Source organism: Diadema antillarum, unplaced genomic scaffold (assembly GCF_040938485.1).
Source record: "Diadema antillarum isolate AM-2024a unplaced genomic scaffold, OU_Dant_1.0 seq00000341_RagTag, whole genome shotgun sequence".
Classification (NCBI taxonomy): domain Eukaryota; kingdom Metazoa; phylum Echinodermata; class Echinoidea; order Diadematoida; family Diadematidae; genus Diadema; species Diadema antillarum.
In genome coordinates, this window is record NW_027271354.1 from 348,059 (window position 1) to 374,251 (window position 26,193).

Consider the following 26,193-nt stretch of genomic DNA (forward strand, 5'->3'; position numbering starts at 1 on the left):
GTAATATATATAAATATCAATATATATATATATATATATATATATGCAGAAAGTAAGGTGTGGTTTACAGATAAATCAAGCATGAACTGAGATGTTATGATAAAGATTGAATATTTCAAAATTGTTTAGTGAATCAAAACTTATGTTTAATGATGAGAGACCTTTGCATTTCTGTGACACCATTCATCCTTAACACACATACACATACACACAAAAAAAAAACCCAATATGAAACACTATGAGCACTATATAATGTATAAAAATTACATTTTATTTGTAAAGATATCAACACCTTCATCATACTGACGTATACACATTTCATGACCCAAGATTATTATTTCAGGACTCGTCAACATCTAAGAATCAATTGTAGGCACAAATACCATTCGTTGTTAAAAGATGCACATTTATCAAAACTGTTAAAATAATGACTACAATGATATTCTAAAAACTTCAGTACACTCTGAGGTATACACTGCTTGTGTGAAATGTGCATGCGTACAAACTACTGGCCATTTGATCCTTACAATGCAACACTGACGTACAAAATGCAATGCTAATAATACAATGACAATTCTATATCCAGACACTGCGACCAAGACTAGCAGGTTTGGTCAATAGCTTCTATAGTAAGCAACTAAGTGAAAAAAAAGGTAATTTTCATTAGTTCAGAATGACCAACTATGCAGTTGATACCACTCCCTCCATTGTTTGTGAGCCAGTTATAAGCTGTCATACATGACTCGTTACTTGTAATCTGAAGAGGGAAAAAAAATGTGTTGTTGTTACTTTTTATTCAATCTACAGGAAATAACCCAACCTCCATTACGTTACATTGCCTGGTTTGAGATAATTTTCAAAGAACATCCGCCAAGATCTCTGCTGTGAGGACCCCATAGAGGTGAATGGGTTTTGAGAAATTTTGTGATAACATTGTATGGTTTCAAACACTTTCCAAGCGGGCCTCAAGCATAAAGTATCGTCACTTGCCTGAGGAGAACGACGCAAATGCACATGATTCAAGGAAGGTGTGCCCAGGAAAATGACGCGAACGCACGCAAGGCGTGCTTTATACTTATGGGACTTGCCAGTGTTCGCGTCATTCTCTGGGGCACTTCTTCCTTAAATTGCATGCATTCATGTTGTTCTACCAGGCACACAACAGTATCATCAAGATTTGTTGCATTCCATAAATAATGGATAGCAATAGCTATTAAGTGCTCACTGTTGTACAAAATCATGTGACTGATTGCCGTACAGAAAGGTCAGGGGTGTGGCTACATAAACTAATGGATCACATTCCTACCCATGGCACATAATTGTTCTCCCATGATTCATGACTTGATTTCATCAGACTGACTGACTTTTGTGCTGCAAGACAGAGACGTTCTTGACCTGAAAGTACTAGCCGCAATTTGAACTGCATGCCTTTCAAAAACAATTTTGATTCTCAAAAATTACTAGAAATTAGAAATATAACTGAAGGTGATTAGTGTACCTCCCGCTCCAGCAGCTCCGACTCCTATGAAAAAGAATTTGAACCAGGGTTTGTTGGGACAAGCACAAAGAGCATTTCGCAGAAATACACCTATAGATCTTCATACACACCAAATTTGACCTTAATAGCTTAAATGCTTCAGCTCGATACAAAAATGTGAGGTTACCATGGCAACAAAAAGAAGCCTTATTTCATACACATCAACAATGCTGCATTTATGAATTTTAAGCACAACACTGTATCACCAAAAAGTGATTCAAGGTCTATACAGTCAAATGATACAAAGTAATCTACTATAACCAAGAAGCAGGTTGATTATTCATAAAATCTACACAGCATTACTATATTTCCGTGGAAACTGTTTAATATATAATTGGTAATTATGTAAATCTATTGGAAAAAAGATGGAAACAGTACATGCTGTACATTACATAAGTTGTTTCACATTTACAAAGTCACGATTAAAAAAAAGAAAAACTCCTTTTAAACCAGGCATCCATTATGATCCATATCATCTCCAAGGTTAATACATTATGACATCTGTCTTTAACAACCCCTCTGTGACTATTACAGTATGATAAATTGAATTCTGAGTTGAGTTTGGATTTTACCGTTTCTTTTCATTTCTTCTCTCTTTTTCCAGTGTCTGTCTCCTAGGAAAGCAATCTTATGCTTATTAACTACCCCACAGGGCTGATGGCTTTAGCCCCTACTAAAGGACTCCACAACAAAGATTGCAGTACCCCACGTAAGGGCACTTCTGGTGCTGAATGTGGACTTGGACTAAGAAACTTATAAATGAGAGTCTGGAGTCTTAACCTCTAAGCCACAACAGATTATTAGATACACACACAAATATTCTTAAAGAGACTGTACAGTACTGGTTGAGGTGGGGATTCATGTTTTGAATATTCCTAAGTGAGATAATGAGAAACCTCTTATGAAATATTAAAGGGCATGTAATTTTAAGAAGGATTCGACGTTTATTTGATGAAAATTGGTTTTCAAATGGCTGAGATATCCAAAAAAAGTGATAATAATAAAAGGCGACAGGCCACAACTTTATCAGGATCTCTTTGTTTCACCTTGTTTTTGGATATCTCAGCCATTCCTAAACCGACTTTCATCAAATAAACTTTTGATACCCCTTAGAATTGCATGCTCTTTGACATCTCATAGAGTGGTTTCTGAATATCTCGCAAAACATTAAATGCCAAATCCTCACCTGGACCAGAACTGTACACACCCTTTAAGTAAGCCCTGCCTTACTCTATATGTCGCTATACCCAACAACTGTAACACTGTATGACAGGTCTGTGCTACTTTAAAGCACAGCTGTCTCGTGAGGTTTCACACGGCAGACACATACATCAAATGTATCGATTTTCAAAGCCGGGAAAATGCATGGATTCTTCTTTGCAGAAGAAAACGCATTTATCAAAGCTGGCAGAAGACTCACAAAAAGTCTTTTGCCATCACTTAAATCTCTTGAGGATTATCCTTCCTCAGCTTGCTGTGGTTTTATTTTTTGCTCTTTTGTAGAGGACACATCTGCTTCCTCTCAAAAATATACATATATATTTAAAAAGAAAGAAAGAAAACACAAGTATAAATATCTGTTTTAGTTCCTTGGTGACAGCAAGATTGAAGACGTGGCTGCATCCAACGGTCCACTTTCATTACTGAGGTGCGACATTCTAAAATGCATGAGCTTGAGGAATTGACATCAATGGTTTGGGAGCAGATAAAAGCACCCCATTAATGGGGAACTGAATCAATGTTGCTGTTGTTTTTCTTTTTTCATGCAGAAGTTGACACTATCATGTCGTTAAAAAAGAACATAAGCAGTGACAGAGGAGTTCAAATATTTTAAGGAATATAATTCTTTACAATATATGTATATATATTCTTTGAATTATAATATTTTACTTTACTCAATATGAACCTGAAGTTATGAATCTAAAAGTTTAATTAGAGCAACACAGACAAACAAACAAACAAACCCAACAAGAACAAACAAACATACACAAAAACCATGCAGCGGATTATTTGCCACCAAAAACTCATAGGTTTGATTTGATATTGTCATATTTTCCCTTTTTTTCTTTACTGAAAGAAATTTAGTTGTGACAAAAACAAAATACAAGAAAATGCACCTCTCCTTGGATCTTTATTCACTAGATATTACAGCCCCTGAAATACCACATAGATAAAAGAAAACATAAAATTTTTACATTCAGGGACTTGTTCTTAAGTTGGTAGAGCCAAATATAAATGTATTCATATATACATTTCATCCCTGGGGTGGCAAGACTTCATATCTCAAACTCATAAATTTTCAGGAGGGTGAAGGAAAAAATTGCAACATTTTTGCAAAATAACATTACATTAGTAGTTAATCTGTTTTAAAACTCAAATCAGTATTTTTGATATTCAGAATTGAGCTAGGAGGCTCCATGATATACACTGATTGGGATAAAAGGTCTTGCCACCCCAGGGATCACATGAAACATATATATATATATACATGCATATATATATATATTTTTTTTTTGGGGGGGGGAGGGGGAAGGTGGAGAGCTTTCAAAATGCAAGACATGATTTATGTGGAAGAAGGTCTTGAGTAGTAAGATGACGTTGGCTTTATAGAGGCCAATTTGAGAGTCAAGGATCAGATGCATTATTGGCACCGGGGACTCTTATGAAATTGACGAAACGGCAAGAGCTGGGATTGGGGGGGGGGGGGGGGACGGGAGGGGAGGAAGAGGGCCCTGCGGTGCTGTTTGTTATTGAGATTTGCCGATATCACAGGCATAAATCATCTTTTGCGAGTGATATCATACACTTCGCCGTATTCGCTTGCATGTCTCGAGAATGACAGCCGTCGGCAATCCAGTGCTGTCTCGATGGGGGATGGACTGTTGAATTTAAGAAGCATTCTAAAAACCTAAATTACAGCATACTTGTTACCGACTTTAACAAATACAACATTCATGCTCATTGGAACCAACATTCTCTACTTGCTTTCATTTTATCACAAGGAAGAAAATCATTTGGGATTGCATAAACTGTGACCAACTGGTGAAGTGTGGACATTTGATTGAGTGTAGTCTTTTACACAGGCACAGCAATGTGGAAGAAGTGCAAAAATGCACATGGGCAAAATTGTGGCCACAGCATTTGTCCTTTAATCTACTGCGAGGGATTCGTCTCTGCATGAGCAAAACTTTGCATCACGAAGACATGTGGCCCAATTACCCTGGAGGGAGGGTGCGTCCCGATTTTCTTCTCATGTTTTGAGGGCAACATTACAACTTCCCTTGCCATATTTCGCTTCTCAGCTAGTATGATTGGAATTTGATGAAAACTGAGCGTGTATTGAAAGATAAATGCATTGCATCTTTTTTTTTCTGCTGCTGTTGCTCTTGTCAGGACTAAGCCTCTTTTTTTTCCCAGAACAGTTCAAAGCACTTCGAGAATGCTGACTGATGAAGTCACTGCCAACAATCGACGTACTAGCATTCTTGCCGGCCAAATGTATGTAAGAATGCGGGCGTTTTGTTCTTCTGATGCAAGACAAGGTCACATGAACCGCAACATCACATTTATGCATGTAACAAGGCCATATGCTGGTCCCTGCACATTCCAGATGATCATTCACGTCACTCATTCTTTCAAAGAACCCTTGTCAGCTTTCAGGTTGAGTGGATTTTCATGACATTAAGAGGAACGGAAAGATAATATCATATGGCATACCTTCTTCAAGATTTTTTGTTTACGAATGTCTGAATTTTCTATGTCACATAAATCATCTTTGTCGTCTAAAGCATACTCCCTGTATTTATCTTTCTTTCTCCCATGATACATGAAAAAGTTTTATGTCTTCATGCATCCATGAGAGAGAAATAAGAAATGTGTATTGCATACTATTCAAGTTATCTACACTCTATCTACATCTATACAAGATCATTATACTCTATCATAATTCCTTTCTCTTTATCTCTCTCTCTCTATTTCATATATATATATATTGTTACACAGACATCTACTTTTTTTTTGTCCTTAATATTTTCTATTGCAATCTACCTTAGGCACATGGCCATAAAGCCAGTTTCGTATGAAAATAACAGATTATACTTACAAATAATTACATTTCTCACTTTATTCAAAGTTCATAAATCAAACTGTTCTTGCAGCCTTTTGCTTCTATGAATTACTTCCAGACAACTGAGGGTGTATCACAAAGAATTTAAGTCAAACTTCAAATTCAAGGTTGCCTTAAAATTATGGTATACTAATAAGTGTCTTCAGTGATATTCTAACTTCCTAATGAAAATAAAATTTGTGGAGACTTTTTATGCAGCCATTAATATATGAAATGAAGCTAGGGACAAAGAAATTTTTCTGTACACTTTTAACAATTTGAATTTAAATCTGAGAACATTATATAAAACTGAATAGAAAAAACCAATGGCATACCATAATTTTAAGCTGATCTTAACAGTAGTATACTAGGTGACATTTGAGTGTGGATTTCTGGGCAGAATTCAGGAGCAGAAAACCAGATTAAGATCAAATCAAATCGAGAGGGACAGCTCCTGAATCCTGGCCTCTGATTGGTCAATTAGCCGAAACCACGCCTATCACGCAATGAGTCATCCACCTGCTCCTGAAAGGAGCAGCAATTTGGGATGATGTGACAATTCGGCACCACGATGTGATCATCGGGTTGAAGACAGTCACAGTGAGATGTTCTTGATTGTCATTATTGTTGATCATTCAAAAAATGCATTGTGTTGAATCATTTGTGCAACTCCATCATCTTAATTATTCAAAGTATACTATGCAGATTATGATCATGGACAAATGAAATGAAATGAAGAACCCAGGCAAGTCTCTGATATCAATCACATAAAGATGATACCATTGTAGTTTATGCGAACATAAACGTTGAAAGGCATCACACACAGCAAATCGAAAGCTAAAGAAGGCTGCTTAGGCATCACACAAAGCAAATCGAAAGCTGAAGAAGGCTGCTTCAAGTGCATCACAAGAAGAGTTCATTCAGCTATAAAAGAATGAACTGAAGGAAAAAAGATGACTTAATCTGCATTCTGCAAGGTGAAAAACTAGATCTACAGGAAAGCTTGGAAGAGTACCCTAGCCAATCTAAAGAGACCAGCAGTAGCACAATGAAAGACGGAAAGACTTTACGGAGTTCCCATCAGAATGCTTGTGTATGATTCTGTGGTCAATCAGGTCCCCACAGAAAATATACCATCCTTAATTCTAAGCAGTGCAAGAAGAAGGGGTGAGGTGTGGAGTGCGGTTCCTCACAGGAGGACAATAGAACAAGTGACTCATGAGTTGGACTCCATCGCAGATCTGAAGAGTGCTGAGCGAGCAATGAAGACAAACAACCTCACCTTGGGGTTTGATTCTACAACGCAGGAAGGGGCACATATAAACAGTATACACTTCACAACAGAAACAGAGTGAGGTTATAGCTGTTGATAAACTCACTGAGCTATATGGTTTAAAAAGTGTTCATGCTATTTGCGCTGAACCTGTAATCAAGATTATCTATTGTATCGTTTTGTACATTTTCTTTGCCTGCGTGTCATTCAGCTTCAGAAACAATGACCTATCACTTCTGACAGAGATTGATTTGGCCTGCTTGTAAATGAGCACATGAATGTATTTGTCAATATCCTGTATGCTTCTCTGTTTTTATTGCATGATAGACTATGTTTGGAATGAAGAGCTGTTCTGTTTCCGTGGTAGTCTGTTAGATCTATACGCTTTCTTGTCGACTTCCTCTTCAGTTGATTTAATTCGTTGCGTTAATTTTCAACAGCTTGATTTGTTTTACAATTCTGAGATCTACATAGTGTGTTTAACCATTAGAAGATTAATTTTTCAGTTTGACAGACAGGCCACAAGTTGCAAAACGGAAATGCATGCATACACAGGCTATGCACTGCCCACTTTTGTCTATTAAGATTGGCACGAAGCATTGTTGATTAGATTCAAATGGGCTCATTGAGAATCATTCCATGTGTTCAAGCAGTATTAAACTTGAACATAATGCAATGGATCACTTAATTGTAGCATTAATGATAATCATTATCTTCATATTTTTTAGAACTATCTACCCAGGCAGAGATGTCCCTTGAGGACAATGCAACATTTCCACCCACAAAAACAAAGGAAAGTCATGATCGCATCAAAGGAAGAAAAACTACCAAGGACTTGCAGAAACTTCTAAAACACAAGCCAGCATTGCAAGATGTGTATCAAAAACAATATATAAGGAAGATGATCAAAGACTCCACCTTGCACGGAAAAGTTCCATCTACTTGCAATCACAAGCTTCTGTCTACAGATGTTGATTACATCACTTGTTCGGCAGAGTGTATGTTCGCTGAACACGCCTTCAAAATAAATGTTGCTTTTTGGTTTGTTCTGAAAAACAACAAGACTGGAGAGTTGAAGTACCACTACTCCTCCACCAATACACGACTTCTGAGTGAACCTTTCCTGATCCGAAATAAAACTGATTTGTTTTCTTTTTAGGACATCTTGCACCAGCAAGACCCACTAGAGTATGCACGTTGTCAAAGACCCAACACGAAATGGGTAGTAGATGTAGTGACAAACATAACATTCTATGTATACTGCCTACTGGACCATTCCACAGGTGCACAATCAGGACTTCCTGATAACATTAAGAAGAACAATTCGGTGAGTTCTCTGATGAATGATCCAGAGACCTACAAGCCGTATCAAGATCATCTGTGTTTTTTTCAGATGATTGTTGCTTCATATGGGTAACTACAGAAAAACTGTGGAAAGGAAAACAGTGGAGTTGTTTCAGAAATATTTGAACGCATCTGTAAAAACATTGAAAGGAGCGCAACTATCTGAACTAAGTGTTCTGGAGGAAATGTTTGAGATAAATATTGTTGTTTATGAACTCACAGAAATAGTTCGTGACAAAGAGGGAGAAAAAGTGTCGGCAAATAGAGAACCTGATGAAGAGACACACCAACAACATGATGGAAATGAGGACACCAAGAGTCTCACCAACGAATCAAATGAACCGTATTCTGAAATCAACGTATCGAAAGAACCAGTGGCAGCGAGACTGGTCTGACGCAGTTTGGATAGGTTTGACACCACTATGTACCTTAATCTACACAAGAATCGTTTTAGCTACATCACGAGCAATGATAACTACTACACGTACAAACGTTCATCTGCAAAAATGCGTCACAAATTATAGAAATCTGGTAGACAGCTACACCATCACGATCCTAAATGCGATGGGAATGGGACACAATACATTTCCTGGACGATATCACGTCACACCAGCAGCCATCTTTGACCAACTCGAGGATGAGGGCATCAGGGTTTCTGAGGAACAGAGATATTATCCCTACCAAACGGTGTTCGATTTTGAAGTCTACCTTGATGCCGCCACACAAACATCGAACAATAATTATCTTGGGAGGCCAAACACGTTCCTATCAGTGCATCGGTGTGCAGTAACGCACCAGGATACCAATCCCCGATGTGCTTCATTTCAGACGGCAATCCCGCTGTACTCCTCAGTAATGTGTTGAATTGACTCCTACAAGTTAGTGGACACAGCAATCGACTTTTGAAGGAGATGTACCAACCAGTGTATGACGAGATCGATACAAGCTTGCAAAGCTTAAACCCAGAAGGAAGAGATGGGAGCAGAGATGACCAAGGAAAAAAGCAGCAAAAACACTTGCAAGGGCTGAAAACAAATTTGAAAAATACATTGATCAAATGTCAGTAAAAGGCTTCAACAGCAGAAAGTACGATATCAATGTGATCAAACCTTAATTACCTTTACAAATATCCATAACAGCATGACAGGATCTGCTACATGGCCAAAGCCTAAACACCCATATGTGCATCATGACCGCACACTTGAGGTTCTTGGATATTTAACACTTTCTAGCCCCCGGATTCATTAATGCGTAATTCATAAAAGCATACGATTGCATTGCCAAGAAAGACTTCTTTCCGTATGAATGGCTGGACTCTATTGAATATCTATTGGATGTCTCATGGAATGGAAACCATGAGAGACTTCCTAGTTTGGTATAACAATCTTGATGTACAACCTTTCCTTGAAGCCATTGAAAAAATGGACCAATTTTACCGGGAATGAGGAATAGATACTTTCAAAGATGGTATCTCCATTCCTGGGTTGACAATGAAATGCAAATCTGTTTCAATCCAATCCCAAGGCTAACTATTCCATAATCGATGAAAAGAATAAAGATCTCCACCACACATTAAAAGCAATATGGTCAGTGGAGAGTCCATAATTTTCCACTGGTACCACGAAGTAGATGTGACTCGCATTCGAGGGGGGGGGGGAGAATCTTGTCAAGAGGTAATTTGTTTCGATGCTAATGCCCATTACCTCTGGGCTATTATGCAAGAAATGCCGACTGGAGAATACATTCGCAGACGAGCAGAGACAGACTTTGCTGTGGACAAGAATGCCAGTGTTTCTCACGTTGCTCAAGATTGGTAAAGATGGGAGGCCCATGAACGGAATATTCGCATTCGGCACAACGGAAATAACATGGAGAAAAGACTCGGTCCACGCAGACTGCCAGTGCACAGACTCTGCTATGAAATCAATCAAATGTTTGAGTTCAACGGATGATACAGGCATGGTTGATTGTGAAATTATGACAAGGAAATCATGGAATATGAGGAGAAATACGACCATGGTGAATTTGTTCAAGGAGATGCAGGAAGAGCCTTATTAAGCAACAATATGTTGAAGATCTCAGATACGAGTATGTCAGCATTTGGGAATGTCAATTTCAAAATATGACACAAACCAATCATGACTTGCAGCAGTTCCTACAGGCGATGAAACCCCCGTTACTTCACCAACGCACCCTCACCGATGCCCAGACACTACAGGCTATAAGAGACAATGAACTCATCGGTTGCATTGAATGCGACAATCAAGTACAAATGTATCTGACGAACTGAAACCATACTTCGGAAGAGATAGTACCCATCTTCTTGCAATGATATCTACCGCATGGATTAGAAGTGACTGGCCTCTACCAAGTAGTCGAGTACATGCCTAAGAGTTGCTTCAAAACATTCGGGGGCGCTGTTTCAGATGCAAGGAGAACTGGAGATGCCGACCCGTCAAAAGCTATCATCGCCGACACCATGAAACTTATCAGCAATTCATTGTATGGGAAAACGATCACCAACATATGAAAGCAGATGACAATGAGGAGAGCAAGAAGATCAATGAACCACTCTTTCGTGACATTGATGAGGTGACAATGAACTGTCATGGAATAATGATGGCAAAAAAAAACCAAAACAATCAGAGAGGCTCTACTCTTACCAATCGGTTTCCTTGTGAATCAGTATGCTAAGCTTCGAATGTTACAGATAAGTTTCGACTCCACGGACAAGTATATAGACTAGTGTCAGTACCAGTACATTGAGATGGATACGGATTCTGTGTACATAGCCCTAGCGGCAGACAACATCGACAGGCTGATGAAATCAGCATTTGAAAAGAGTACGAGAATAACAAATGCAACTGGTTTCCATGTACAGACACAGAGGAACACAGGCAATATGGCAAACAAACACCAGGCCCTTTTAAAATGGAATGGGAGGGGCAAAGAATTGTTGCCCTGTGCAGCAAAACGCATATCATATGTGACCGTGCATCACAAAACAAACAAAAAGTCGCACCACTTGGTTTTACGTGAGGACTCAACAAAGGTGAAATGGTTCAACCAAGTCAATCTCTAGTTTTTCATATTGTCTGAAAGTGCTATCCTTCTTTTACATTATTCTTTAGTTTGGGATCTTAACATGAATGGAAAAGTGTGTTTTTAGCAGTTTTCTACAACCCCTTTTTGGGGGGAAGAGCAGAATGATCAGGTATGTCACAGAGGCCACTTTTCATGTCTTGAAATCCTTTGCACACTCTTCACTTTCAAGTCTAATAACTTTTGAAAGGATGACGCTACTGCTTTGAAAGTTAGCATTAATCATGGGCAGAATGTGTTAATAGAACATGCTCAATTTCAGCTTAATCTGATAATCCCTTCATTGTTGTTGCTCCAGTGGCTTACATCCTGTGTTTTGTCCCTTTCAAAGCACAGTTAGCACGGCTTGGTAAAGATTAAGCTCTTGAATAGACAGTGTACTTCAGAGCCTCTTTTCTCAGTTCACACTTTTCCAGAGTGTGTGCATTCTTTCCAGTATTTAGGTAGGTTAGGGGAGGCCATTTGAATTGAGTTATACATCATTTTCAAGCTTAGAATCTGCTCTTTCAGAATCTGCCCGAAACTAAAAATCCATATCTGGCGACTTTTTGTTGGTTTTGTGGTGCAGGGTCACATATCTACCCTACAATGGTATCATTTTTACATGATTGATATCAGAGACTTGCCTGTGTAGTGTACATTGTACATTTAATAATTAAGATGACGGAGTTTCACTAACGTTCCAAAACAATGCATTTTTTTGAATGATCAATGAATTAATGAAAATTAAGAACATCTTACCGTGACCGTCTTCAACCTGATGATCGCATCGCGATGCCGGATTATTACATCATCCCAAACTGCTGCTCCTTGCTCCTTGCCCCGCCATCCTGCCCAGCTTTCAGGAGCAAGTGGATGACTCATCTCACGATGGGTGTGGTTTTGGCTAATTAACCAATCAGAGGCCAGGATTCAGGAGCTGTCCCTCTCGATTGTGCAATCTTGGTTTTCTGCTCCTGAATTCTGCCCCAAAATCCGTCCTCAAATGTCACCAGGCATACTACTCTTAACTTTTAAGATCTGACTTAAATTCTTTGTGAAATATCCCGCTGGATTTGATTGCAAAATTCAGAGGTCAACACATGTCATTGGTTGAAAGTATTATGGGGAGGTTGGGTCAAGAAGGGTCAAGGGTCATAGGCTCTGGGTCAAATCGATATCTGTGGTATGATGAGCAGGGAACAGCTTTCGGAGCATGCTGGCCTCCTTTATGAGCTCATCCTCCAGCCGCCAGCTGTTGCTCTCACTGCTGTCAAAGTTGACATGATCATGGTGCTCCACCTGTGGGGTAATTGAAAGGGAGTGAGAGAGAGAAATAGATAGAGAAATAGATAAATAGATAGAGAGAGAGATCAAAATATACATAGAAAGTGAGGGCCACAAAAGAGATAGAAATAAAGGGAGAAAGAGATATAGAAATAGAGAGAGGGGAGGGAAAAGGAGTAGGAGAGAGAGAAAGAAGGGGAGATGAGGGAGTAAAGTCAGTTAGCTAACAGTTCAAACATTGACAGGTTGCATAAAAGTGAAGCAAAACTTCAATCAAACAGCAAAAAAGAAAAAAAGAAAAAAAAAAGGAGTCAAAATGTGAACAAATGAGTAAAAATTCATAATCATCAAGAATCCCCGGTGGAATTCATGAAAGAAGTTGACGGTCAGACATTGAGGGATTCATATTCAAAATAATCTACTGGTGCTCAGCAGCCAACAGCTTCCAACAACTGTTTAGCTTTCTCTAAATAGCACTTCAATTACGTAGCATCATTACCTCTCTGACATGCCTTTATCTCTAGGAACTGACAAAAGTTTGTCGTAAAGATATCTATTTGCCAGTACATATCTGCACAGTTGGCAAATTTCTAAAATAAACCGTCACTCTGATGGTTTATTGGGAAAACTAGTGAGATGTTCATATATTTGTGTGGATTTATTGCAAAATTTTCATATGGTAGGGTGTTTTGTGATGCAACTGAGCTATACATATGCATCAAATGTGATAAATCAAAATTTTTTGTTCCAAATGTGATCATTCAAAATTTTTTTTCCAAATGTGATAATTCAAACATGTTTTTAATCACTATTCCCAATGTAAAATAGTGGCTTTGAGATCATCAGTGTCATCTGATAGTGCCACAAGTACGAAACACTGAAAGCAGCCACCTAGTTGAGGCACAGAGTGTGAGAGAGAGAGAGAGAGAGAACAACAACAACAACACAAGCTAAAGTCGCGTGTTATGTTGTCAAACGTAATGACAAACTGAGTGTATTAATTTGATAGCTCTTGCCTGCCCCAGTAAAGGAGAATTGATTCGTGTTGAATATTAAATTCACCAAGGCATCTTAGACACAATAACAAGAGACGGCTTAACACCGAAACACTGGGCTTGCTAAATATGAGAGAGAGAGAGAGAGAGAGAGAGAGAGGGGGGGGGGAGAGGGTAAAAGAGAGTTAGACAGGAGGAGAAAGAAAGAGGGGGGGGGGAGACAGGGTGAGGGGGGAAGGTAAGGGGGAGAAAATTACATAGGTGTGACTCTAACAGGAATGAATCTGGTTCACTGCTAGCAACTCTTGCTGATGTAGTCAGCCAAGAGCTCAATCCCTTATTCTCAGGTGGACATTTGGGTATATTTAGGGGGGTCGGAATGAAAACAAACCCATGATGGGCGTACTTTTTAGGTAAAACTATCTACTTTTCTTCCATAATTGGCTTTGAAATTCCACGAAACTGTCAGATATGGTCTATCTTAACATCCCTGATAGCCACAAGAAATGTTATTGATAAATAGAGTAAAAGAATGGAAGATCGAAGATTCTTAACGTTGATGCCGTGTCATCTGTATCACCACAGAGATTTGTACACAGCATGCTTGTGCACATGCAGCATTCACACCAATTCACACTCCAGCTCTTATACATGTACTGTACAGGAGAGCTGTTTTGTTCTCTCTCCAGCTATACCGGAAGTGACGTATACCCAGCCATGAGAATATAAGCAGACATTGTATTGTGGGATTTACAATTGTATTGAAAGTCTTTGAAAGTATGCACAGCAGGGGCACACAAAATGCAATACATGAGAACCAATATGAATTATTGTATGTGGGCTATCAAAAAACAGAAGCAAAATTTTAGCTTAAAGGGTGTGTACAGTTCTGGTCGAGGTGAGGATTTAGCTTTAAACGTTTTGCGAGATATTTAGAAACCACTCTATGAGATGTCAAAAAGCATTCAATTCTAAGGGGTATCAAAAGTTTATTTGATGAAAATCAGTTTTGAAATGGTTGAGATATCCAAAAAGAAAGTGAAACAAAGAGATCCTAATAAAAGGCGTGGTCTGTCGCCTTTTATTATTATCACTTTTCTTGGATATCTCGGCCATTTGAAAACCAATTTTCATCAAATAAACGTTGAATCCTTCTTAAAATTGTATGCTCTTTCATATACATAAGAGGTTTCTCATTATCTCACTTAGCAATGTTCAAAACATGAATCCCCACCTCAACCAGTACTGTACAGTCCCTTTAAGCAAGTTGGCTGGTAGTATGAGTGTCATATTGACATAAGAACTGGGATTTGAATCTAATGTCTCACTCAACATATATTAACATTCATTCTCCTTCTACCATTTTCATTAAACCATACCGTAAAAGCTCCTTTTCCTCTACATTGATTAATCGAGTGATTCATGTACTACTACCTACTCAATTATTTCACCGATTTCATTTCATTTCAAGTCAAAGTCTAGGCATAAGATGCATACAATGTACATTCAAAAAGATATGTTACAGAGGTTATGACAACTATATAAGAAATGCCTGAGAATCACCAAAAAGACAGAAAAATCCTGTTCAAGATTTCCTCACTAGTTTATGAAATCAAAACCATGTGTACCATAATGGTAACTCATATCTAAACAAGTCAGAGCTAATACGCCTATGACTGCAATGATATAAACATTGAAGAAACTCCCCAAGAGAAGAACAAGAGAACAGATATTGAAAAAGAGCAAGCAATGATGACTGAACAACAGAATTTACACAGAATCTTTGCATGCTGCAGGAACTGCATTGAAAAATCATTAGACCATGTACAAACAACTAGAAAACCTGATCAACAAAACAAAACATTAATTTTTACAATAGCTGTAAACATGGTAACAGTTCCTTATTTCATTCCTTCTGTCTAACATCTCCTCAGACAAAATAAAATGACAATACCCCAACCTTGAAAAAAAGTTATTGAAAATAAAAAATTTTTGGAAAAAAAAAGAAGAAAAAAACCCCACAAAAACATAAATTATTTGATCTTTGTCACATACATGTGACACTGAAGCACTCCAGCAATGATGCGGAAACTTCATGTTTGCATTTGTGTTTCAATCAGAACACTGATTTCTGGGGCTTGTTGAACCATGACATGTCAGTCTTCTTTCCAGCCAATGGTTTAGATTTATTCCTTTAAAAGTACACATTTCATCTGCTTTGACCGAAAATAGGACTATGCCATGACCCATCCCCCTAAAAAAGAAAGAAGGAAGAAACAAATATTTAGATAGATACACAATATTATAGTTTCTGACATGGAAAATACTCTTGAGTTATAAAAAAAAGGAGATAATTTAGTACGGGGTTGTAATCTAGTGCCTAGCAGCTGAGACTACAACTTTTTGCTGAAAATAGCATGCAGAATTTGCCAAACCTACACGAGAAAAAGGGGCATATGAGTGAGACGCAGTGAAGAAGCGTGGGCGGGACTCAGCAGATCCAACCGATCCCTCGCAGCCACTTAATCACAATACTTGGTCGGCTTTACTGTTTGTTTTCAGCTCGGGAACAGCTGCTACAGAAACAGAAGAGCTGCATGGCCCACAATTTGAATGAAGGGTTCCACTTGATCTTTGAGGAAACTGAGCTTGGATCACGCCTCAGTGCTAAATGGCATTACATACATAATCTTTGATGACGCTGCGGTCAGATTCCGCTGTCTGACAATAGCAGACACTGACTGGTGAAATGACAGCAATCTTCATCAGATTATCACCAGATTCTTTTCATAACGCGCCATCTCGATGCCCACAGTTGACTTCGTTATTTCAAGGAGCACAAAACCACTCCCCATTATTTATGTCACGGGCGCAGAGTAACAAGTTAGCACTGCGCTTTATCATACCGACTGTCATTATCCTAATTCAAGGTTAGTCGACCACAAGCAGACAAAAAAAAGAAGATGATTTGTAAGAGACAGAGAGACTTCCCTAGCTGATGAAAGGATGGAGCCATGCATGCCAATTGCATGCTAACTTATCTTTGGGACAGCCATTCATCTGTCTATCATCTGACAATCATTCTGGGCACTGTTGCACAAAAGTTGAGATCAAACCTATTTAAAAAAATCAAGCATAAGTCTCTGAATACTAAATTCTCATTGGCTGACACCCGACATAAGTTTGATTTTTCTGACTTATGTTTGATTGCCTGTTTTTCCGCTTCAGGGTTCAGGGGTGTTTGCACATAAGCACAATGACAGGTATCTGCTTACAGATCAATGACCTGATCTTACGCAACGAGACACAAAATGTATGATTGAGGCTACCACCTATCGTCACCCTAAGGATCTGTAGCTTGTTTATTCTAAAAATATAAAACAAATTCGCCTAATTCTTACCTCAAATATGTCATAAATACTGAAGTTTTGAATGTCGTGACTGTCTTGTTGATTATGAATCTCCGTTTTAAAATAGCGCAATTTTAGTGCATGCAATCCGTTTTCTTCGCGCAGCTTAAAAGGGTACCTAGCGATCGGCAACCCCTCCCCTCCATAGGTAATACACGTGAATTTCACAGCCATGCATCATTACTGAGCGGATGTGTAATTGAAACGTGTTTAGTTTGGTTTGTTAGTTTGTTTTTGAGTTTGATTTTCGTTTCTTCGTTTTTATTGTTTTTATAGCTAATGACACTTAATCCCGCGCGTACCTTTTCGTTCTATACGCAAACAGCCATGATACGCAGGGTGCCGATGTCAAGGTACCCTGCCGATAGGTGGTACCCTTACCATACTCTTCCTCTTTCACTATCAGCAACAATTGGCAGTGCTCATGCATCAAGAGAGCACATTCCCTTAACACAGGTATCGTCTAAATGATGTCTTGTGGGTGAGAAAACATGCAGAATGTTCCACTATCCAAAGGGCTTTAAAAAGGTACGAAAGTTTTCAGTCCCTGGACGAAGTCAAGGGACTTTAAACTTCATGCATTGGCGTTTAAAAAAATGTGAGATCAAAACATTCTACAAAGTCAGCATCCACTATACATACAATATAGGTTTATAGTCAAAGTAGGCCCTACTTCGAAAACACATACCTCCAACCTTAAACAGCATAGCTGTTGCACTGCATGTCCACTGTGTATATCCAGCTTTTTATATGCTACAAATTATCAGTCATTCAGTATTCAGTTTCTAGCATGATTTTGAAAAATGGAAAGGGCACTGAATAAAAAATGCTCTAGCATTAAGTATCATTTGTCAACTGTTTAAAAAAAAAGTGTTCTCTTACAGGAAAACATCCCAAGATATTCTACCCATGGTAGAATATAATAAGTGGTCCAGTATCACATGATTATGTCTATCCAATTGCTGACTAGTATTTGACTAACTCATGTAACGTAGGTGGTTGTTGCTATTACACAGTTATAAATGGGACTGTCATGCTTGATACACGATGTGTACATACACACCTAGAAAAAACACATACAAGAGCCAAGAGCCATGCAGTTATACATGCTTCTGCTGTAATGCTCGTTGGGGGTTTTCAAAGAGCAACACAAATCAAAACAATGCCATATCGTAAGATAATACACACTTGATGCACATGAGTAAGAATACTGATGTGATTGAATTTGAGGGTATGAAATCAAATCAGTCTCGTCATATTTTGGCCTGGTAATGGATCCCCTGGTGGCAGTTGCTCTCGTTTTCAAATCATTGCTGGGATTTTCAAAGTGGAGGGGAGAGATTATGCTGACATCTTGCCAGAATGAGGACTCATCACAAAAACATGTCACAACATTTGATTTATGAATACAATGCGATGTGGCAAAGACATTATGAGGGCTCAGTATCGTCAATGCTTTTAAGTTTGGCTCGACTTCTGTGGTTTGTTTTCGAATGGCGGTAAAAAACAACAACTTTATATTATCATTATTTGATTTGTCTATATATTATTCCGATCATTTCAGAGTATCTCATCATTCATATGCTTTCCCCTCTCATTCTCTCTGACAAAACAAACAAACACACACACACACACACACACAAACAAAAAACAAAAAACAAAAAACCCAGAAAATTGCAGATGATATCATTCCACACAAAAGCTGCGTGGAAAAACTCCACGGCAGGTCAATCACACACACAACTCAAAATGCATTCACGAAAGAGCTGCATTCTATATAATGATGCACAACCACTCTCATAAATCTGAGCATACGGTTTGTCAGTAGAAGTAAATATACTCTCTCTCTCCAAAAACAAAAAACAAAAAAAAAAAGTTCAGCCTCTGCATTAGTAAAATATTTTGGAGTCATAACCATTTGGGTTGGCACATATACATCCAGAATCTAAAAAACTCAGTTGGAAACCACACCTGACATACTAGTAACCTACGAAGAGTAATTTCAAAAACTTCATTAAAAAAAACCCTGTACTTTAGCCTATTTTTTGACACTAATAAAACATCTCCATCAAAAGTATTTCCAATCATGTTTACAAGCAGGTTTTTCAAACAGTGAGTTTCACTAACATCTAGCAAAAATTGACAACTTTATGAATCTCTCACATTTCACATTTCCCCGACATAATCGTGATTGTTAATAACTTTCACATAGGCAAATTAGATGAGGTAGGTAATGATGACATCAGCTCTAAAGTCACCTACTGTAAAACATGACATTTCAGCAGCATGACATTTTCGCGAAGTGCCTCTGTCATTCAATGCATACAGTGTAGACAAGAGCCTTCACATGCATTTTAATTTCATGAAACTTAGCTCTCGCGAAATTCGCAAAATTAAAATGCACATGAACATTCCTCGTTTTACAGCATGTCCTTGCACGCAGATCTGTAACAGTATTTCCTGTACCTAAATTATAAATTCACAAATACGAAACCTCATCCACCACATCAAATCATCAAAAGTGTTGTCACAAGTTTGCATGAAATGACCTTTTCAAAACGGAAGCTGTTATGGGTACAGGATTATCGACCAAGAAAGATTCTGTGGAAAAATTTTATTACATAGCATTTTTTTTTTAATGTAACACTTGAAAATCAACATAAACTTTTCAGTGAGCACAGTGAAATTTTACTCCAACTGTAACTGAAAAAAAAAACGCACATCCAATGAATGTTATGCTGACAGGCAAATTACATTACCGGCAAATTATTCTTTCAAGCTTGTGATAGGCATGCACACATTACTCACACAGAGACATCTCTTCAAGTGGTCAGCTGACTTGTAATGACAAAATTCGGAGACACACAGATTCCTCGTAATGTCTCCAACGAGTGGCATTTTATCTGCCTCGATTACATAATCTCCGACATTGAAGGCTAACATGGAGAAGATACCCAATAGCCTTCTACATAAGATTATGCTAAGAGCTTGATGTGACACTATTTTTTTTTCCCAGTCCCAGAATGGTGAACTGGGTCTCAAGTGGTCATCATTGGTTCATTGACGTGACATTTGATTACATCATCTGATCGATCTTATTGTGCACATCTATAAAGCCACATTGGTGAATATCAAAACCGAGGGAATCTTTGCCCCCCCCCCCACCCCATTACATCATCACTTGCTCCTGAGGTTTTTTTTTTCAGTTACATACAATGCACTATAGGAGTTTGCAAGAGCCATGTGCACAAAAGATTTTAATTCTGCATAGACAGTAAAAAGTGTTTGATTCATTAAAAGAGAAACAATCCATAGCTTTATACCAATGTACACATAGATGATTAACATACTCATGAATGTAAAGAAATATATGAATATATAATACATATATCTTTTATCCATCTTAAATCTTAGTGGCATGACTGGGCCAACAAAAGATAAACATTTTGGAAATTTGGTGGCCCGACATCAATTTTTTTTTTTTTCAGGGGCTTTCGGGCCACAACTATATATATCATATATGTATGTACATGTTTGCGTGTGTAAGAAGTGTGAGTATACAGTATGTGCAACTACTGAAGTTTGAAACATGATGCACACTGCAGTATTCAGTTCTAGGCCATCATGTGCCATTAACACACATCCACTTTATGGCATGTGAAAGATCCTGGTATTAAAGTGAAATAAAAGAAGTGAACATTTAAATCCCCTACCCCCTCCCTTGGAGGTACCACCACTGTATAATGTGCTGGTTTGATCATGGAGGTTCAAGAGACAAGAGTCGAAATGGTCTCATTTCCTTTGAACCCATGTTTGATGCCGCTAATCAAAGAATATTTGAAGTATGTGCCAAACTGGATCTGCCACACAGATAGGAACGCAATAATGTTTCATGTGTCATTGCATAAAGACCAGCCACTCTCTACGGAAGACATGTCTTTATGACAGTAATCATCTCTGCCAAGGAAGGAGGTTATGTTTTCATCGGTGTTGATTTGTTTGTTAGTTACCTCCGCCAACATAATTCTGACTTATAATCATGCTGTCTATTAATTTTTGTTTTTTTCCCCCCGGTTTTTTCCCCCTGTTAATCTTAACCCTTTCCCTGTCAGTACAATGTACTTTGGACAGTGTATACAATGCTATGGAGCTTTCTGTGCTAATCAACACTCAAAGCACACAAATAGTTAACTTGGTACAGTGGAATTAAAGTAAAGCATGCTGCAAGAAGACTTCATATAATTATTCACTCAATTCTATTTTTGCAATCTAATTGTCATTGTTGCTCAGCCAGCATTTTTGCATATTTCTTTTTTGTTTTTAGGCCACTATTCTATCTTTGTCCACACCTTACAAGCTCTGCTTTTCCATGAAACACACCATTTTTGCCCCTCAGAGTGTGGATGATATCACAAGTTTGCAATGAAACTATGTATACATGCTTTTAATTTGTTACCCTATCTGTACCTCAAATTTTCATTGTACAGCCAATTATTGTGTACTCAAGATCATTTGTATTGTTTTTGTATAAATGTTATGTTACAGTATGTTCTATGGAATCAATTGAATCTAAGCTTTGATTATGAGGGTAGTCTCCTGCATGTTTGTTTATCATTTTCTCCTGAGCAAGTTTAAGCATAAAATTCCTACATGCATAGCATAAAATAGATACAGTGTAAGTAATGTAAAGTATCAAAAAGATTATGATCAAGTCTGTAAGTTCTAGTTCAGATTAGAATATGCTCAATAATTGTGTTATATCAAAATATCAATTTGAACATATTGGGATTGTGCCCACAGATGTTTACAAAATTTTGAAGAGCATTTTGTTTGCATTAGTCCCTGAGCATATCCCTCCAAACAGCTCTATCTGATTCATGACCCACAGATATCCCAAAATAGGGGGAAAAAAAGAAAAAAAAAAGAAAAGGAAGAAACAGCGGTAATAAAAACAGATCTCAAGTTGATGGGACATGACACATACCTTTCTGCTTATGTTTCACTGTGGTTTAGGATCAGCTTTTGTTTTATTGCAATGGACTGACAAATTGCCCTTCATCGGCATAAAAAAGTACCAATTACTTAGCATCTTAATAATAGCCGCATTAAAAAAAAAATCATGGACATAAATACATGAGCAGGACTTTATCCCATGCCTTCTTGATTGATAGGCAGGCATCATAACAATAAAATATATCTTGGTGCAAGAATCCCTTATTTGTATAAATTTTATTTCTATTCATCTTTTCCTTTTCAAATCATTTCAATTTATGTCCTTATACCAAGTTTTGTTCTGCAAAATCTGACTGACTTGTCTGATTCCATCTATCTTGTTCCCCTTTCTTCTTCCTGTTGACTCTCAATATATCACCTGCACCTCTACTGGATTTGATAGACAATTTTCTAAAGACAGTCAGCTTTCAGGTTCTGGATGGTCTCAACCATAGGAGATTAAGTATTTACACACACCTGGTAATTTCAAAATCTACCTCCCCCCCCCCCCCCAAATTGTAACATATGCCATAGATATTGTAAATTTGAGAATTTCAAATCATTCTTGAAATGACTTTGAAGCATAAGCAGGATGTGGTTAATCATCCAACTCTTGACGTTCAGTATATAAAATGTTCTTCTTCTTTTTCCAGCCACATCACCCCATTTTGTAGTTTTCTCAGCTTTAATACTGTGGCTATATAATCCAGGAAATTTGATAAGGGGGTCACGCATACCTTTCTCACTCTTCTCTTACTTTGTATTTTCTCTGGTGATCATTTTAGTTTTCATGTTGCATTCAGCGTCCCAAGGCATTTCCATTAATAGGAGTTTCTATCTTTAGCATGCTTCATTTAATCTGTAAAGACAAATGGCAGGGGAAATCACCATGCAGGGTATTGACCTAACAGGTAACAGTGATGGTCCCAGGTAAGCCTGGTTGAATCTTTCATGTAGCGAGCCCTAGACGCTGAGTCAGTCTCAATATCTTACCCATCAGCTCTCCAGTAATTTTTCCCCGTTACCCAGCCATCTCCTGGTAGACCAACATTCGAGGAGAGAAAATCATCCCAGACAAGCATATTTGATACGATAAGGAGACCATAATAGGAGATGTAAGTTGATATGAAGCATTGAATATCATGACATGGCACAGCCAGCATAGGTTTGAAAAATAATCCCCGGCTAATTGGCCACTTTCGTCATATTCCTGAAAGCTAAAAAAAATAGTAGAATAATAACACTCGATTATCGACAACGACATTGTCTTTTCAAGAAACTTTCCCATACTTCATGCAGTTGTGCAATGATGGAAGGCAGGCAGAGTTATGTCAAATCAGTAATTCAATAAAAGGAAAGGTTTTGATGGCTCTAAATGCTGGCTGCTAGATATTTTACATTCAAGCTCATCTCTGCATCCTATTAGGAACTCTTTGCCAAAATTTCCTCCAAGCATGTGTCAGTTCTTGGCGCAGGCGAAAGACTAGGATGGGTATGCAGTTTTCTAACCAATAATTGGTGAAGAAGGATTGGCGCTCTTGATTAGGTAATTTCGATTAAAGTCTGACATGAGTTATTTCCTCCCTCTTTCGACTGCCCTCCTCCATTACCCCTCCCCCCCCCCCCCCCCAACCCTCCTACTTCATACTGCACATATCTCTGGTCTCTGGCCCCACCACATCGCCTTCCTGGGAGCAGCTCTCAGGCCCACCGGGCCAAATGGAGGGCCGGATAATGACTTGATGGATGGGTATGTAAACAGACGCAGACACAAGAGGTGATAACCATGCCGCCACATTTCAAGTACGTCTCTCTTGAAAAGGCTAATTTTTTCTTTCTTTCTCTCTTTCCCTCTGCCTATCTTTTTTTTTTCTTTTTCTTTATTTTTTTTGCTGGTATATTTGTAATCATATTACCACCTTGTCTGGGTTATATTGGCATGTCTTGCGCAACTGCTCTTGGATCAGTTCCAAACATGCACAGAGAGAGGTGAAATCAACCCCTTTTGAGAAATGCCCTCAGCAGAAGAAAACACACATACATGTATACATACACACACACACACACACACAACTGCTAACATATACATTAGATTCAAGGTTGATGTAACAATTAGTCAAGAAATATATGTGATAACATGCCCTGGAAAACATACTTCGTAATGATTTGCTATATTGTTACAAATGCCTCTTTCTGTATGCCATCTTTAAAGTGCTGCATATAAAATGTATAACCTCTACTTAACAAACAATTTGAACAGAAAGTGGCCAAGTTTGTTTTTGTACTAACTTTCTTTTTTTTTGTAAAACTCCAAGACAGTCTTCATCAACAGAAAAGCATGTGTTCTCCAAAGTACAAGTATGGAGATAAACATGTTGGTCTAACACAATTATTCTATTGGTATATGAATATCTATACAGGAAGCCCTCATAACTTGTCAAAATTTTGTTCCAGAGATGATTTTTCTTTTCTTTTAACCTTCCACATTCAACTTATTGTCAACTGAAATAAGACTGCATTCCCACTGCTACAATATACTTCTGTCAAGTTTTTAAATATCTAAATTTGGGACTTTTGGAGTAGCTCATGAAGTTCTCTACATCTCATTGTTACCAATAATGGACAATTTTATATGGAGCAATATCATGGGAATGTTGAAAAGGGACTTCCACCCTGATTTTATATTGCTATGAATAGCTATGCATTGTTATGAACTTTTAAAGTTTAGACAGTAAGGCAAATTGGCAGATCTGTGTGACATAGATGTCAGCAGCTCTCTATTCCATTAATTTGTACACAAAAAGTCACTAATTTTAATTTTTCTCACAAAAAAAAGTCCAGATCTGTTCTTGTTATATAATGAGAGTAATATATACATATATATATATATATATATATATATATATATATATATATATATATATATATATATATACATATATATATATATATATATATATATATATATATATATACATATATATATATATATATATATATATATATATATATATATATATATATATACATATATATATATATATATATATATATATATATATACATTGCATGTTCTCCTCAGGAGAAGTTCCGTCTGTGCCAAAATAAGTCCAGATCTGTTCTTGTTATATAATGAGAGTAATATATACATATATATATATATATATATATATATATATATATATATATATATATATATATATATATATATACATTGCATGTTCTCCTCAGGAGAAGTTCCGTCTGTGCCAAAATAATTGAGAAATTAGAATACGTAAAATTGTGTGTACAAAACAAATGGAGAGCTACTCAATACCTATGTCACACAGAGTTGCAAATTTTCCTCACTCTGTAAACTTTATCTGCTCATAGTTTTTTGGTTTTTTTTGTGCATGTCTGATTTTCCCCCAAATTGTCACTGATCTACTTTCTGATTTTCTGTTTTCATACAAATCGGCATAATATCAGTATGGATTTCTCTTTACAAGAAATCACATCTCATGGAAAATGCAACAGATTTCTTTCTTCTGTTTTGTTTGTTTATTTGTTTATTTTTGTTTTTATTGTAACTAGTGTGCAAAAAGGGTTGCATAATATCTTGGGGGAAGGCATTAAGTAAGGTTAAAACTATTTTATCTTTATTGTGGGGAACTGTTGCTCTAAAACAGCCCATACATTTTGCCAAAGGCAAGGAGAACATGCATGCATGCACAAACACACGGCACTATACACATAATTATGTGCCAGTTCTTTTATTTTTCCCGTTTTTTCTTTCTTCTTTTTTTATTTTTAGAAGGACAAAATGTGGCAGGCACCCATCACTCTGCCGTTGCTATGGGCAATACAGGACAGATGGGGAGAGTGGCAAAACAGGTAACTGTACACTGGGAAGTGATCACCAGAATGCCTCGACTCCTAGGGTAGAGATGCTAATGGCCTAGGCTGATCCAGTATCGCATCATCGGTTACTTACAGTTCGTACGGTCATTCTCGTGTGCATGTCCTGTAACATTATACACAGCACCAAAATGAATGTGTAGGTGAAAAGGAAAGACAGTGAGATTTCAATTCATTTCATGCCTATGTAGAACAAAGACATTTGATACAGAATTGCACACCTCACTGACGATGGCCTTTTTTTCCATCCTCAGATGACTGAAGATGTCATG

At 37.7% G+C, this 26,193-nt stretch overlaps 1 protein-coding gene across 1 annotated transcript in view; it reads right to left on the minus strand.

Moving 5' to 3' along the window:
• Positions 1-12,294: 12,294 nt before the first annotated feature.
• The window catches only part of LOC139730877 (bis(5'-adenosyl)-triphosphatase-like), a 66,982-nt gene continuing 53,083 nt past the window's right edge, over positions 12,295-26,193 (minus strand). Inside the window, exon 6 of the mRNA XM_071641753.1 lies at positions 12,295-12,642. Within this exon, the coding sequence (XP_071497854.1) occupies positions 12,496-12,642 (147 nt within the window). The 3' untranslated portion in view covers positions 12,295-12,495. The remainder of the gene's footprint in view (positions 12,643-26,193) is intronic.